The sequence below is a fragment of the Fusarium oxysporum genome, chromosome 2 (assembly GCF_000149955.1).
Source record: "Fusarium oxysporum f. sp. lycopersici 4287 chromosome 2, whole genome shotgun sequence".
In the NCBI taxonomy this organism is placed as follows: Eukaryota; Fungi; Ascomycota; class Sordariomycetes; order Hypocreales; family Nectriaceae; genus Fusarium; species Fusarium oxysporum.
This window is the reverse complement of record NC_030987.1, coordinates 4,662,846-4,677,112: the sequence shown is the minus strand read 5'-3', so window position 1 is coordinate 4,677,112 and position 14,267 is coordinate 4,662,846. Positions and strand designations below refer to the sequence as shown.

The 14,267-nt window shown below is 50.6% G+C and overlaps 5 protein-coding genes across 5 annotated transcripts; 4 read left to right on the top strand and 1 right to left on the bottom strand.

Annotated features, from left to right (window-relative positions):
* Position 1: 1 nt before the first annotated feature.
* Positions 2 to 1,643, top strand: FOXG_08847 (uncharacterized protein). The gene is made up of 3 exons (XM_018387872.1): positions 2 to 1,001; positions 1,052 to 1,214; positions 1,274 to 1,643. The coding sequence occupies exons 1-3, from the start codon at positions 309 to 311 to the stop codon at positions 1,411 to 1,413; spliced, it is 996 nt and encodes a 331-aa protein (XP_018245816.1). The 5' UTR covers positions 2 to 308; the 3' UTR covers positions 1,414 to 1,643.
* Positions 1,644 to 2,019: 376 nt separating this feature from the next.
* FOXG_08846 (uncharacterized protein) lies at positions 2,020 to 5,060 on the top strand. The gene is made up of 2 exons (XM_018387871.1): positions 2,020 to 2,703; positions 2,759 to 5,060. Exons 1-2 carry the CDS (start codon positions 2,308 to 2,310, stop codon positions 4,700 to 4,702), a joined length of 2,340 nt encoding a protein of 779 aa, XP_018245815.1. The 5' UTR covers positions 2,020 to 2,307; the 3' UTR covers positions 4,703 to 5,060.
* A 506-nt stretch (positions 5,061 to 5,566) lies between these two features.
* Positions 5,567 to 6,897, top strand: FOXG_08845 (uncharacterized protein). The gene is made up of 3 exons (XM_018387870.1): positions 5,567 to 6,023; positions 6,073 to 6,198; positions 6,288 to 6,897. The coding sequence occupies exons 1-3, from the start codon at positions 5,757 to 5,759 to the stop codon at positions 6,564 to 6,566; spliced, it is 672 nt and encodes a 223-aa protein (XP_018245814.1). The 5' UTR covers positions 5,567 to 5,756; the 3' UTR covers positions 6,567 to 6,897.
* Positions 6,898 to 8,002: 1,105 nt separating this feature from the next.
* Positions 8,003 to 12,474, top strand: FOXG_08844 (IRE protein kinase). The gene is made up of 2 exons (XM_018387869.1): positions 8,003 to 11,031; positions 11,077 to 12,474. The coding sequence occupies exons 1-2, from the start codon at positions 8,403 to 8,405 to the stop codon at positions 12,210 to 12,212; spliced, it is 3,765 nt and encodes a 1,254-aa protein (XP_018245813.1). The 5' UTR covers positions 8,003 to 8,402; the 3' UTR covers positions 12,213 to 12,474.
* Positions 12,475 to 12,619: 145 nt separating this feature from the next.
* FOXG_08843 (translation initiation factor 3 subunit B) lies at positions 12,620 to 13,987 on the bottom strand (the record flags this gene model as incomplete). The annotated part of the gene is made up of 2 exons (XM_018387868.1): positions 12,620 to 13,054; positions 13,106 to 13,987. The coding sequence occupies 2 exons, from the start codon at positions 13,985 to 13,987 to the stop codon at positions 12,620 to 12,622; spliced, it is 1,317 nt and encodes a 438-aa protein (XP_018245812.1).
* Between the last annotated feature and the right edge of the window lie 280 nt (positions 13,988 to 14,267).

Sequence of the window (14,267 nt, the reverse complement as noted above, 5' to 3'; positions counted from 1 at the left end):
TGGGGTATTCTCACATTCTTGTGAGACCTTGTTGTTTGTAAGTCAGAACAGCTTCTCTGCTGTTGATATGTTACATCTATATCTCATGTCTGCCTTTTGAGAACTTCGAATTATGCAATCATCTCTCCAAAGCACGGATTTGAACTCAGGCTCCGGTTTTCGGGCATTCGATTGCTCCGCGTTACCGGTTGCTACCCCGTGATTTGTGAGATCATGGAAGTTATCTTTGTGTCATTGATTCTACCATCCAGCTTCTGCAAGACTTGTTGTCCTCTCTGCTATTGACTACTTCTTTGTAATCCTTCATTATGCCGCTGCCTGCGAGACCTTTGGATGCCCTGAGCCAGGCATTCCCTCCCAAGCCCAAATTCACTGAGGCAAATGTTCCCGATCTCACAGGAAAGGTGACCATTGTTACCGGAGCAAACACTGGAGTCGGTCGCGAGATTGCCCAGGTTCTCTACAGCAAGAATGCTACTGTCTGGGTCGCTGCTCGTAGTACAGAGAAGGGTGAGGCTGCCATTGAGGGCATCAAGAAGCAGCACCCTGAGTCGAAGGGCACCCTCAAGTTTCTCAAGCTCGACCTTGCAGATCTAACAACAATTGGGACTTCAGCCAAGTCGTTCCTTGAAGCTGAGAGCAGACTCGACATTCTGTTCAACAATGCGGGAGTTATGACACCACCAGAGGGATCCAAGACTGTGCAGGGGTATGAGCTTCAGCTTGGAGTTAATTGCCTTGGTCATTTCTTGTTCACAAAGTACCTCACTCCTCTTCTTCAAAAGACGGCGAAGTCGGCGCCGAAGAACTCGGTCCGCGTGATCTGGGTGTCTAGTTCAGCTGCGGATGTTCTCGCACCAAAGAATGGATTCGAGCGTGATAACCTCGATTACCATGAGCCACGAAACCTGGTGTTCAAGTACGCAACAAGCAAGGCCGGCAACTTCTACCACAACACAGAGTTCGCCAGGAGGTTCAAAGATGATGGCATCGTGAGCGCGGTACGTTCTGTATGACAACCGAGCGATCCATAAACTAACATTAAACCCAGTCTCTAAACCCTGGCAATCTGTCTAGCGAACTCGATCGCACCTCACCCTGGTATATGTACTATCCTAGAACCATTACCACCTATGCTCCTATCTATGGTGCATACACAGAGCTATTTGCTGCCTTTTCTGAGGATATCACAATCGATAAATCTGGTATTTGGGGTAAGAATCTCCTTTTCCTTACATGGAACCGAGCCTAGGTAGTTACTGACAACTTCAAGTGGTTCCATGGGGTCGTTTCATGCCCATCCGCCTAGATCTTGAGAAGGGCGCTTTGTCCGAATCCGAAGGTGGAACAGGTATGGCAGAGTTCTTCTGGAATTGGTCTGAAGAGCAGGTCAAGCCCTACTATCAGGCTTGATCGGATTTCTATAAAATGCTATGATTTGTGATCAATCTTTTCTTCAGTTCATAATACCTCGGCTTTAAGTCACCTGTTGCGCAACGATTTGGGAACTTATGGTGGGAAGGCTTATAGTTTGACTTATTTTATGCTACCTCAATATGTTTGGGGATTATCAGTGCCTCAGCTGTACAAATCTATTGAACAAGATACCTTGCGCTCTGTTAATACCCATGCTTGCTATTGTTGAAAGTTGAGGCATGTCGTGAGTGACAGCGGTTAGACTCTAATCAATAGCTTATGGGAGGTGGAAGGAAGCAAGCCCTGTTAATCTAATAGAGTTTGTTAAGCTATTGTCGTTAGGTCCAGCTTTGATGAGCCTTAATGAGTCAATAGATGCCAATGCAAGTCTTTGTCACTCTAGGCTGGGATCTTTCTGGCCGGTGACTCCCAATATTGAATGACGGTTTCAGAGCCAATCAAAGAACTCAATTTGAGCATCGCCCCAATGCCTGTGACTATTAGGCGAGATTACTCAGCCACAGATGCCGATGGAAGTGGCTTTGTGCCACACAACAGGGCAGTTCCGTCACTGTTTGCGAGGTTCTGCCCCGCCATTCAGAGATAGAAACCCAAATAAAATCTGGTCGATATCATCATCTCGCCTTCGCGATTTACCTTGAAACTACAACCATTTTGCATTCATACAATAGCACACAAGTACGGGTTCACCAGGAGGTCGTTCATATTTTCCATTTACCTGTAGTTTTACTCGTGCAGTTGACAGCTTTCTATTTCGATAAAGCGACTACCCCTCTACCGAGCGACATAATCATAGCTCTAGCCCCCTTGGCTTCTACGTTAACCGAATTCGCAAATATTTCAGCTTCTGGAAGCTCGGGACAGCCCAAAATGGCTTCACCGGAAGGGGGCAGCAATACTGGAGCGACAGCTTCCGAGTCTCAACCACAAGGCGACGGTCAGCGCAACAGAGGACGAGGCCGAGGAAAGGGAAATCAGAACCGACGAGGCGGCCAACGGCGTGGCCGTGGCGGTAACAACTCCAACGTGCCCATCGTTCCCGCAAACCCGGCTGCTCAAGATGTTGCAGCTGCAGCTTCCAGAGCCCATGCCATGGCTGCGGGCAAAGCAGCTGAAGCTGCCGAGGATGATGACGGCGAGGTGTGCTTCATCTGCGCGAACCCAGTCGCTCACCACTCTATTGCGCCTTGTAACCATACGACATGCCATATTTGCGGCCTGCGCATGAGAGCCCTTTATAAGACAAAGGACTGCGCTCACTGTCGTGTATGTTTCTCTTCTCTGTACCCTGGCAAGAGCTTTATCGTTAATAGTGTTCTAGACCCCAGCTCCCTATGTCATCTTTACCGACGACCCCGAGAAACGTTTCGAGGATTACTCAGAAAAGGATATCACAACCACCGACAGCAACATCGGAATCAAGTACACAAAAGAGGATATTGTGGGCGATACCGTTCTCCTCCTGCGATATAACTGCCCCGACGCATCCTGCGATTTCGCTGGCCTCGGCTGGCCTGACTTGCACCGCCATGTCAAGTCCGCTCACCGCAAGCGCATGTGCGATCTATGCACTCGTAACAAGAGGGTATTCACACATGAACATGAGCTATTTGCGGATAAGGAACTGGAGAAGCACATGCGTCATGGAGACGACAAGCCCGGCGCGGCAGACCAAACAGGCTTCAAGGGTCACCCCTTGTGTGGGTTCTGTGGAGAGCGGTTTTACGACGACGACAAGTTGTACGAGCATTGCCGGATGAAGCATGAGCGCTGCTTTATCTGCGATAGGCGAGACTCGCGACATCCCCACTACTACCTCGACTACAATGCACTCGAAGAGCATTTCAAGAAGGACCACTACCTCTGCAGCGACCGAGAATGTTTGGAAAAGAAATTTGTAGTCTTTGAGTCGGAGCTGGACTTGCAGGCTCACCAATTGAGTGATCACGGTGGTAAAGCAACAGGCAGAGACGCGCGAGTAGTCAACATCTCAGGATTCGACATTCGGACACCATACCAGCAAGAGAGAGGCGGTGGCGGTAGTGGGAGAGAAGAAGGACGACGGGGAGGCAGAGATGGGCGAAGAGGAGGGAACAGAGGCCGCGACCCTAATATGGAACCGGTTCCTGCGAGCTCCGCCCAGCCATTACGACGAGATGAGATTGCCTTCCAGCGGCAAATGGCTATCCATTCTGCGCAATCAGTGTCCAATCGCACATTTGGTGGTTCACTCTCTGCGCCTTCACCCACACCCGCTCAAGCCTCATCACAATCTCGTGGTGGCAGCTCATCAAACACTCCCCGTGCCAGTCAGACAAACCTTGCTAATCCCATCGAATCTGCTACTGTCCCGGATCCTGCCAACCTCAGCCCTGAGGAGCGTGCCCGACTTGTGCGCCATGGTGCTGTAGTCGAACGAGCATCAAACCTCCTCGGCAACGATGCGCAGCGCATGGCAACATTCCGAAACCACATCTCTTCATATCGCCAAGGCGGACTTACTGCACCTCAACTCATCGACGCTTTCTTCACTCTCTTCGCCGATACTTCCTCAAACGCTCTTGGTACGATGGTCCGAGAGGTTGCGGATCTGTATGAGGACAAGAACAAGGCCGATGCCCTCCGCAAAGCCTGGCAGGACTGGCGTGCCATCAACGAAGACTATCCTAGCTTACCTGGTCTAAGTGGTATGCATGGTGCAACCTCGAGTTCAAGTGGTTGGGCCAATGCAGCATCTGCCAACCCAGCAGTTCCCAATGCGAAGGCCACACAAAAGTACTCGAACCGTGTATTGAAGCTCAAGAACAGCACAAGACTCGGTGGCCCTGCGCCTGTGTCCTCTAGCGGAGCTTCATCGTGGGCCGCTCGTCCTGCTGTCAGTGCTCCCCCATCGTCCTCCAATGCATTCCCTTCTCTTCCCTCAGCTGGCAACTCCTCATCTTCTGCCTCTCGATCCAACTGGACGACTCCCACTCCTTCATCCTCACAATCCACAACCCTCAATCGTCCCCGTCCTGCTCCTCGTCCTACTGGCGAGGATGCTTTCCCTGCTCTTCCGACAGCGCCAAAGCCTACCACTACAATTTTTGGCTATGGAAACGGCCGGGCCGTCAGACGCGACTATGGAAGTCGTGAAACCGGTTTCCAATGGGGCGGCAGCGGCTCGAGTACACCAGCTGGTGAAGAGCCCGCCGAGGATGACGAGGCTGGTGGTAAGAAAAAGGGTGGGAAGAAGGGCAAGAAGGTCCTTGTGCAGTGGGGTTAGAGTCATTATTTGATAGAGTCGATGTGTAAATATTGGCAGGTCATTTTGTACCATTTGGTTGGTGTTGGTATCCCGAGGATGTCAGGCATTGGACTGGGAATATGAAGCGGCATAGCGATCAGGGTGCTTGGGTCTTGAGGCAGCGAGCGTAGTTAGGCGTAGCAATGTACACCATTCTGCCATGTCGTTTCCCCTAAAGGCACAGTTGCAGGTGTCTTGGGGACGAAGGTGTTGCTCAACACGTTCATCTCAATCACTTGTCCATTTACGAAGCACAATGACATCTTCTGGCCCAAGGCAGGAGCTGAAAGTCTTGGCTATCCCGAAACGGCAATGTTGTCAACACGCGCTCTCTAAGACAAACTTGTTTGTTCTAGTATCTACCCTGCTACCCAAGGCAACTCAATCTTCATATTCGAATGATCGCCGAGAGAACAGGAGCAGCTGTATCAACAATGCCATGCATTCTAAGAATCTCTTGGTGTCAGTCCTTGATGTTCGCTTTCGTACATATCTGCGTCTCCCTGATGTTCAGCCTCTCCTCTTGGCGATGTCCTCAATATGCTTGATGCCAAGATATTACAAAAGCAAATCTGCCGTCCGAAAGCCCTACCACAGACCGTGATATCCGTCGCATCTTGGCGAGGACTTCGGAACGGCATACAGGTCTCGGGTATAGGTCGCACGCAGCCTGCCTTAATGGGTCTGCAACCGCTATGGACCATACATTTCCGCCACTTCATATTAAATGTCCTCGGAATAATCCATAGAAATCTCAGTTATTAACATTTCCACGTGTGAGCTGATAGCAGCTCATAAGAAAGGGGCAGGCCTCGATATGATTTGGGATATTTAATCTGTCAAGCGGTCTGTTTGCAACTGGGCTCAACACTTCAAAACCCAGTTCTCCGTATTTGCCAGTACTCGCACATCAGATCGCTTTTACGATATCGTGTCTTCAGATAGTAACCGGTCCTTTCTCGAGCGAATACGACTTTGTCTGTGTCATCATTAACTCAAACTCCTGCCCGAACCATTGCTCAGTTCTCCTTGCATGATGCGCAACGCCCTCCTTATTCTCAGTGGCATTACTGTCATAGCCACAACATATGCTTCTCCGGTAGCTTCGTCAACGACTTCTGTAATTACTTCACCTGTCGCCACATCAATACCTGTTCCAGTTGCGCCTCCAGTTTTCGCAGCTGTTGCAACTCCAGAGGATATAAACGCGGTCATTCAGGAGGTCAGCAGTTTAGCATCTGATATATATTTCACTGCCAGTAATATTGGAGGCCGTGGTGTAGAAGTTCAAATCATCGGGGTATTGCACGTTTTCCCTTCTTACTTGACCTGTACTGACCTTCTGGAAGAATACATACCTCCGATGTCGAGACATGATTGAAGGGGTCCAGCAGGCGTTCGACAAGATCGGCGGTCGGCCCCAGACCCCTTTCTCGTATGAGGATCAAAAGGGTATTTGTTCCATGTTCGACTTGGTACGTAACATATCTGCAATGCTCGTTGCGAGACACGATGGATGGTTTTGAGCGACCCTTGATCGACTTATACTAACATTCCTCTCCAGTTCGGCATCGACCAATCAAAGCTCATTACAATGTTGGTGAGAAATCTAGAGAGTATGGCGAGGGACGGCTTTATCGACCACTTTGGGGATTGCTTCAATCGACTTCAACCTGCACTGAGCATGTTTGTTGAAGAACTGACATCTTATGCGCCTGATTGTGAGTTCGAGATGTTGAGGAGAAAGGACCAGCTTGAGGTTGGGCTGAGTAGTGCACTGGCAAGGGTGCTAGACTATCGGGCGGGACATGCCCCAGACCGCATTCCTTTGTCATTAGACTGAGGTCATCATCTTGGCTCTTTTTGTACAATTATGACTTATCGACTTGATCTTGATGGCTGCTGGTCTTCCATCCGATTTGATGGCCATCTCCCTCAGCAATGGACCAAACCCCAGTGCCGGTACGGAGTACTTTGTGGTTCAAACAGGGTTGACGTTCACAATACATGGATTACAACCAGTCACTTTGGTAAGGGGAGTGAACCCTATCTGGGAGCACACAGATGAATAAATAATGCAGGGAGACTATGCTACAATGACGAAATATATGAGACATTTGAAAGGAGCTCTGACTTCCGAGAGTTCAGGGTATAGCTCACGTAGAGCGGTCAAGAATTACAAAATATGAAGATACTTGCTTGGAACAGTACACAAAACCGCGAGTTTCTATAACAGCTGACTTCCAATTTCTCTCTGCTATTGCTCTATCTGCCGTGATTGAAATTGCCAATTTAGAAAACGTAACAGACTCGAATATGTAATCGATGAATTACGCGTCATGATGAAATCTATTTGACAAACTTTGCTACCCTAGAGAAATTCGACGTTCATCGATAGTCCTCGGTTTGAAGTGTCAAGGGAGGACCGGGGCGGAAGTCAGAGGGTCCCCGAAGCACAGACCATCCGATCCGGGGTGCTCACAAGCGAAGCCCACAAAAAGAGAAAGTCAGGACAGAACAGTGTGAAGAGTCAATTCAGGTTGGGGATTATCATCACCGATACGGAGTACCAACAGCTTTGAAACTGTAACTGATGAATTGCGAATGTCTATTGGAGGATAAAGCTTCCAGCATAACTCCCAGCGGGGAACGCAGCACCTCGTCTTCCTCTATCCATTTCTCGCAAGAATTACTTTCTCCCTGCATCGCTCTTTGACCCTAGATGACACAGCTTCAGCCTTCACATGCTTAACAATGCAAGGGAACCTCGATTTAACCACAGCTAGACATTTGAGATCAAGTTTTTATCAATACAGCCCCCAAACACTCGGATGCAGTCTGTGCGGCGCTGTCTTACACTCGAGTCCTGGCCCTTGACCAACCGTCCTGTGGCGGGATGGCCTGGATCGCCTACAGTAAGAATTAACTGGCAACACGGCCTTCATACCTGGCGCAAGCCATAACCCCTCTCCCCTCGACTGGTGTAATTCCTCGTCAGTCTCTGGCCTTCTGCAACGCCCGTGCCATGCTGGTTTGCCTGCCCGTGTCAGCAATGGCTGGAGGGTGAAAGAAAAAGAGAAAGTCATCACAATTCTACTCTAAAGCCATGTAATTCTATTATGATCTTAAATAAAAAATTTAAAAACTCATCATAAGTTTTAAAAGATACTAAAAGCTTAGGATAGGGAATGCAATTTTTAGGATGACTTAACATAGAATCATAATGTATACGATTCCTGCATACGTATTTTTCTTACCTTCCAAGGGTAACAGTTCCAGGGCAGGGCAAAAAGAAGGGGTCACTGGTAAAACCCGGGCTCCTACCCCAACCTTTCCTCCGTATTCCATTTCCAACCTGCTCTCCATTCCACCTAGAATCACATTTTATCAATATCTTTATCAATATCATTGTTAGCTGCGGTTGAATCGTCAGCGCGTGAGGCAGACTCTGCTTCAACTTTAACCTTCTGCGCTCCCCTCCTACCGCGTCGCCTCCGCACCTTCCTACGAACGAACGACGGCCAATCTTATGGTGTGACGTGACTGCCCAACCAAGATATCGAATCTCGTCCCTTCCATCCCTTCTATGGCCTTTGCCGCTTCACGTCCGCCGCACTAAGCTTCTCACCGTATCTAATGGGTTCCATGTGATCAATCACATCGCAATACTTGATCGAAAATGCTGCGACGACCTCCGGGCGAGGGGCGTCGGGCCTCACAGCAACAGAGACTCTTCATCGCCTTTGCTATCATCCTTCTACCCTGGCTACAGCTTGTTGATGCTCAGCAGCAGCATCGACCAGTCGAACCAGCTTTACCACAACTGCAACGCCCCGGCGGCCGCAGTCAGCAGTTAGCCGATGATGCCGCACATCAATGGGCCGCGACCCCCGTTGACCTGACTAAGTCGGCCCGCGAGACTGTCAAGAATGTAAAGCGGGCTTCCGTTCCCAATCAGCGACAGCGACAGCAGCAGCAGAAGATCGAGCCTGTCCGCAGGAACCGCAAGAGAGAATACGAAAACGACCATTTAATTATCCCTGACGATGCGAGCGCCCTCGCAACTTTGGCTCCGGCTCAGTCCGTAGGAGCACCAAACCCTTCACGATATCAACGGTCCAGCAGCATTCCTGCTTCTGGGCTTGCCTCGCCGCAGATTGCGCGGAGTCTGAAGGATTGGGAAGTGGAAGACTTTGTTCTTCTGGCGACCGTCGATGGAGACCTATACGCCAACGACCGGCGAACCGGAAAAGAACGTTGGCATCTCGAAGTCGACCACCCTATGGTAGAGACCAAACACCACCGCTCGGAGAAGTCCATTCTCGATGAAAATTATCACCAAGTCGACCATTATGTTTGGGCTGTTGAGCCTAACCGTGATGGCGGAATCTACCTCTGGGCCCCCGATTCTAATCGTGGATTTGTCAAAACAGGCTTCACCATGAAGAAGCTTGTCGAAGAACTGGCCCCCTACGCCGATGAGAGCTCTCCCGTCGTCTATACTGGCGACAAAAAGACTACCATGATTACTCTTGATGCAGCCACAGGGAGAGTTCTGAAATGGTTCGGTGCTACAGGATCTCATGTTAATGAAGCCGAAAGCTGCGCACGCCCCGACACGTTGTACGACGAGAACAACCAGGAGTGTAGCTCTACTGGAACAATCACTTTGGGCAGGACCGAATATACTGTTGGTATCCAGCGGCGTGAGGACGGTCTTCCCATCGCTACCCTTAGGTACTCTGAGTGGAGCCCCAACAACTACGACAGCGACCTATTTCAACAGCACCAGTCTTCATTAGATAAGAAGTACATCACAAGCCAGCACGACGGCAAGGTCTATGCGTTTGACTACGCAAGGTCCGAAAAGGCAGAGCCACTTTTCAGCGAACACTTCGCAGCACCTGTAGCCCGAGTTTTTGATGTATGCCGACCAGGAGATGCTACATCCGACAGCAATCCCGATCTTGTGGTCCTTCCTCAACCGCCGATGCCCCCGCAAGATGAGACCCACGCCCGTATGCGCAGTAACAGTATCTTTCTCAACCAGACTCGGACTGGGGATTGGTATGTCATGTCTGGACGATCGTATCCTCTTATTATCCATGCCCCCATCGCTCAACTATCCCGCCCCGATTGGTGGGACATTGCTCCCTCTTGGGACACTATCAACCAAACCAAACTCTCGAAGGTCCTGGTAGGCACACATTTCCTCGACACTGTCAATAACAGAGGTGGCACACACACGCCAAGTTTGCCTGCCGGTGCAATAGAAGGACCAGAAGTGTATGACGTGTACGATGGCAATGATGATTTGGAGAATAATGATTCAAAAACCACGGACCTGACATTTTCGGATGAGCCTACCTTGTTTACCAACGTCAAAAAGGTGCCTCTAATTGCCGCCCAAAGCGTCAAGGATTTCATCACAAATCCCGTGGTCATCATCATATTTGTTTCATTACTCTATTTCAACAACAAGAATATCCGTCGTCACCTCCAGCGTGGGAAGCGACGGGGTTTCTGGAACGAATTGCAAAATATACTGGGTTTTGTTGAGACCCCTGTCTACACGGAGCAACCGGATGAAGTCGATAGCAGCGACACTGACGGCAACGTTGACTACTTGGCCGGCTCAGTGAACGAAGAACCAAAGCCCGCAGCACCGAGAGACAATCTTGAGGAGAAGGTCAAAGAATCCGTGGTCCCTGCCCCTGAATCATCCAATTTGGAGCCCGGAACTTCCCCCCAAACACCTATCAAAGAGGTAGAGCTCAGCGATAGGGAAGCGACTCCGAAGCCCAAGAGGAAGACTCCCACCAAGAGGTCAGGTGATACTCCTGATACTCCTCAACCTCAACCTCAAGCCAAGGCTACGGCCACAAATGAAAGTCAGGATGGTGGAGCCCCTGAGAAGAAGAAGAAGGCTCACAGAGGTAGACGTGGTGGTGTCAAGCATCGCAAGGGTCGTGCTCAAGAAGCTTCCCTATCTCGAGGCGATGACCCGGCCACGGCCACTGTCGAGGATGCGGTCAACAACGCAAAGAAGCTGGGTGAAAGGCCTAGCCTCGAGCCGGACGTAATGACCGTACATGACGACATGCAGTCTGTGACAGGCTCGACGATCCGTATGGGAAACATCGAGGTGAACACAGATGAGCAATTGGGCACAGGAAGCAATGGCACTCTAGTCTTTGCTGGCAAATTCGATGGAAGAGCGGTCGCCGTCAAACGCATGTTGATTCAGTTTTATGACATCGCGTCCCAAGAAACAAGGTTGTTAAGAGAGAGTGATGATCACCCGAATGGTAAGCTATTATACTATTGAAGAACGCACGCCCTAACATTTCCAGTCATTCGATATTACTCCCAACAGATCCGCGATGGATTTCTTTACATTGCCCTGGAGCGCTGCGCCGCTTCATTAGCAGACGTGGTCGAAAAGCCCAACTATTTCCGGGACCTTGCCAACGCCGGCCGACATGACTTGCCGAATATCCTTTACCAGATCACCAACGGCATCAGCCACTTACACGAGCTCCGAATCGTCCATCGTGACCTCAAGCCACAGAATATTCTGGTCAATATGGGCAAGGATGGCAAGCCTAGAATGCTGGTCTCTGATTTCGGACTTTGCAAGAAATTGGAAGGCGGGCAATCGTCCTTCGGCGCCACTACGGGCCGTGCCGCTGGAACATCAGGCTGGCGTGCTCCCGAGCTTCTACTCGACGACGACGCTCGAGAGGGTGCCATGATGGAGGCTAGCACCCAAAGCGGCTCTGGTTCGGTTTTGGTCGATGACAATATGATGCCTCGGCGTGCTACTCGTGCGATCGACATTTTCTCGCTTGGACTGGTCTTCTTCTATGTCTTGACCAACGGATCACATCCCTTTGATTGCGGCGATCGCTATATGCGAGAAGTCAACATTCGAAAAGGGCAGTATAACTTGGACCTTCTTGACTCTCTCGGCGACTTTGCCTACGAGGCTAAGGACCTTATCGCCTCCATGCTTGAAGCAGACCCCAAGAACCGTCCCAATGCCAAGGAGATCATGGCCCATCCCTTCTTCTGGTCCCCAAAGAAGAGGCTCGCGTTCCTCTGCGACGTCTCGGATCACTTTGAGAAGGAGCCAAGGGACCCACCCTCGCCCGCCCTGGCCGAGCTTGAGAGGCACGCAGGGGATGTGACTAGGAGTGACTTCTTGAGGGTCTTGCCGCGTGATTTCGTTGATTCCCTCGGCAAGCAACGCAAATATACCGGTTCCCGCCTTCTTGATCTGCTTCGAGCCCTACGAAATAAGAAGAATCACTACGAAGATATGCCTGAGGCACTCAAAAGGACCGTCGGACCTCTTCCCGAAGGCTACCTTGCATTTTGGACTGTTAGGTTCCCTATGCTATTGTTGACTTGTTGGAACGTTGTATGGAACGTGCAGTGGGAAAAGTCGGACCGCTTCCGCGAATACTATGAGCCTGCGCCCCTGTAGACAGGAAAGAAGGCACTTTGAGTTGTTTTTTTTTTAGGATGCTCTTATATATTTGCTGCTCAATCCTGACTCGTATTTCCATGAGACTATCCTAAGCCTTGTAAATATGCTCCTAAGCTTATGACGATACGGTCATGTTGCAACAGTCCTACATAGTAAATATGCGACAATATGATCAAAACTTTTTCCAAGTAGCCGAAACACCACGTTTCACTCAGTGAACGATGGCGAGCAAGTGATATGTATGAGCAGAGAATACTCCGAAAAATGCTTTTAGAAAGTCCAAGGAAATGGACCTATCTTGCGTGTGAACATGACAAAGAATTTCATTACGTGACCCCTCGCCCTGACCAGTTTTTCTACCGAGATACAAGCAAATCACTCCCATGCAAATGCAGTGAAGACGTCTATGCGAGGATCTCCTCACTCTCCTCAAGAACTTCCTCCACAATCTCCTCAATCACCCGATCCGCCTCTGATGTTAAGCCCTCAAGAGACTTTGTGTAAGCCTCTAGCAGAGGAGCATGGGGATCCTTTGGTAGGCCAAGAGCCTCGCGCTCTTCCAGAATCTCAGCCTCGACGGACTCGCGCCAGTTGTACCACTCCTCGAGCATATGTCGGCGAGCCTCAACCACAGCCAAGTCAGCAGACGCACCACGGTCAGCATCTTCTTGCTCAAAGACGCGGCTGTATTCTCGAAGGTTCTTGCGCACGGCCTTCTGCTCCTCCTTGGTGAGCAGAGTCGGGGGCCGAGGGCGCCATGAGAACTGCTTGAACTTCTCAAGCGGCTCTTCTCGTAGAGCCTCGCCCTTGAAATCGTAAATGTGGTAGCCGTTTTCCATCTAAATCAGGTCAGTATAAATATCATAATAAGTTCGATAGACGGAGCATACCGAGTGCTTCCAAGCAGAAGCCCATGAGGCAACGAATCGGCCTGAAGGGTCCCACTCAACATCTGTGACACCGTAGTGGTCGGCGGTGTTCATAGCCTGGAGGTTGGCGGTAAGGTCCTTGTCAGACTCGGGCTTCTCGCCCTCGAAATCAAGGTCGAAGAAGTCCAGATCGGAGCTCTGTTGGTTGGCAATGGTGGCAATAACAACAAAGCGACCGCGAGGTGACCAGTAGATGGCGTTGCTGTTCTTCTTGTCAAGCGTTCGGAGGTGCTTGAAGTTACCCACTTGTTGGCCCTTCTTAGCCTTCTCAGGGCAGAAGAAAGAAACTGCAGTCTTAGGGGGGACAGCAGTAACGCCCACGGGCTCGGTTGTGGAGATGATGGCAAACCTGTCACCCTTGGGCTCCCAGGCAAAGTTGATAACGGTATCCTTAATAGTGTCAACGACCTCAACAGGGACACCCTTCTCCTTGACACGGAAAATCTCGAGTGTGGTTGCTTGAGACTTCTTCGACTTGGAGTGTCGGTCGACCTTGACGCAAATGTAGGCAGCCTCGGATTGCCAGTGAAGCTTGGCGTCACTAACGCTGAAGAGGTTCAGGGATCGAACGACCTGTTTTGAGGGAATGCTCATCAAGCCGACCTTGGCGGGGTTGCTGCCGATTTCAGGGGTCCAGTAGCAGAACAGCTGCTCGTAGTTCTTGACACCATCACGCTTGGGGGTAGCAGGAGCCCAGTCGAAGTCCACAACACCCTCGATCTTGATGGAGGTCTTGTCGAGAAGGTTCATGCGGGGAAGCTCGTATACGGAGATGGACTGGCCGGGGTTGAGACGGGCAACGTACTTGTCGTCAGCAGACCATTTGAAGGCGGGCCACTGCATCTTAGGCGGGGGCTTGCCATCCTCCACCTTGGGGGGTTCGAGGTTGGCGAAAGATCGCAGAGGAGTAGCGGTAGCGATGTCCCAGATCACATAGTTCTTGCCATGGTCGTCGATCGAAAGGGCGGGGTGGCCCTCGTCGGGGATGGAGATAGGGCGGTTAGACCAGGTGACGATGTACTTCTCACCGGGAGAGAAAGCAACCAGGTTCACGAAGGGGTGAGCGAATCGGGCCTGTCGTGTCCATGAAGGACCGCCCCAAAGCTGAACACCCTGGGCATGA

Excerpts from the sequence above, each read along its gene's own strand:
- FOXG_08844 (XM_018387869.1), top strand. The coding sequence starts at position 8,403 with ATGCTGCGACGACCTCCGGGCGAGGGGCGTCGGGCCTCACAGCAACAG. Across the intron at positions 11,032-11,076 it reads GAGTGATGATCACCCGAATG|TCATTCGATATTACTCCCAA; the intron begins GTAAGCTATTAT and ends TAACATTTCCAG.
- FOXG_08845 (XM_018387870.1), top strand. The coding sequence starts at position 5,757 with ATGATGCGCAACGCCCTCCTTATTCTCAGTGGCATTACTGTCATAGCC. Across the intron at positions 6,024-6,072 it reads TAGAAGTTCAAATCATCGGG|AATACATACCTCCGATGTCG; the intron begins GTATTGCACGTT and ends ACCTTCTGGAAG. Across the intron at positions 6,199-6,287 it reads TTTGTTCCATGTTCGACTTG|TTCGGCATCGACCAATCAAA; the intron begins GTACGTAACATA and ends ATTCCTCTCCAG.
- FOXG_08847 (XM_018387872.1), top strand. The coding sequence starts at position 309 with ATGCCGCTGCCTGCGAGACCTTTGGATGCCCTGAGCCAGGCATTCCCT. Across the intron at positions 1,002-1,051 it reads ATGATGGCATCGTGAGCGCG|TCTCTAAACCCTGGCAATCT; the intron begins GTACGTTCTGTA and ends CATTAAACCCAG. Across the intron at positions 1,215-1,273 it reads CGATAAATCTGGTATTTGGG|TGGTTCCATGGGGTCGTTTC; the intron begins GTAAGAATCTCC and ends GACAACTTCAAG.
- FOXG_08846 (XM_018387871.1), top strand. The coding sequence starts at position 2,308 with ATGGCTTCACCGGAAGGGGGCAGCAATACTGGAGCGACAGCTTCCGAG. Across the intron at positions 2,704-2,758 it reads AGGACTGCGCTCACTGTCGT|ACCCCAGCTCCCTATGTCAT; the intron begins GTATGTTTCTCT and ends ATAGTGTTCTAG.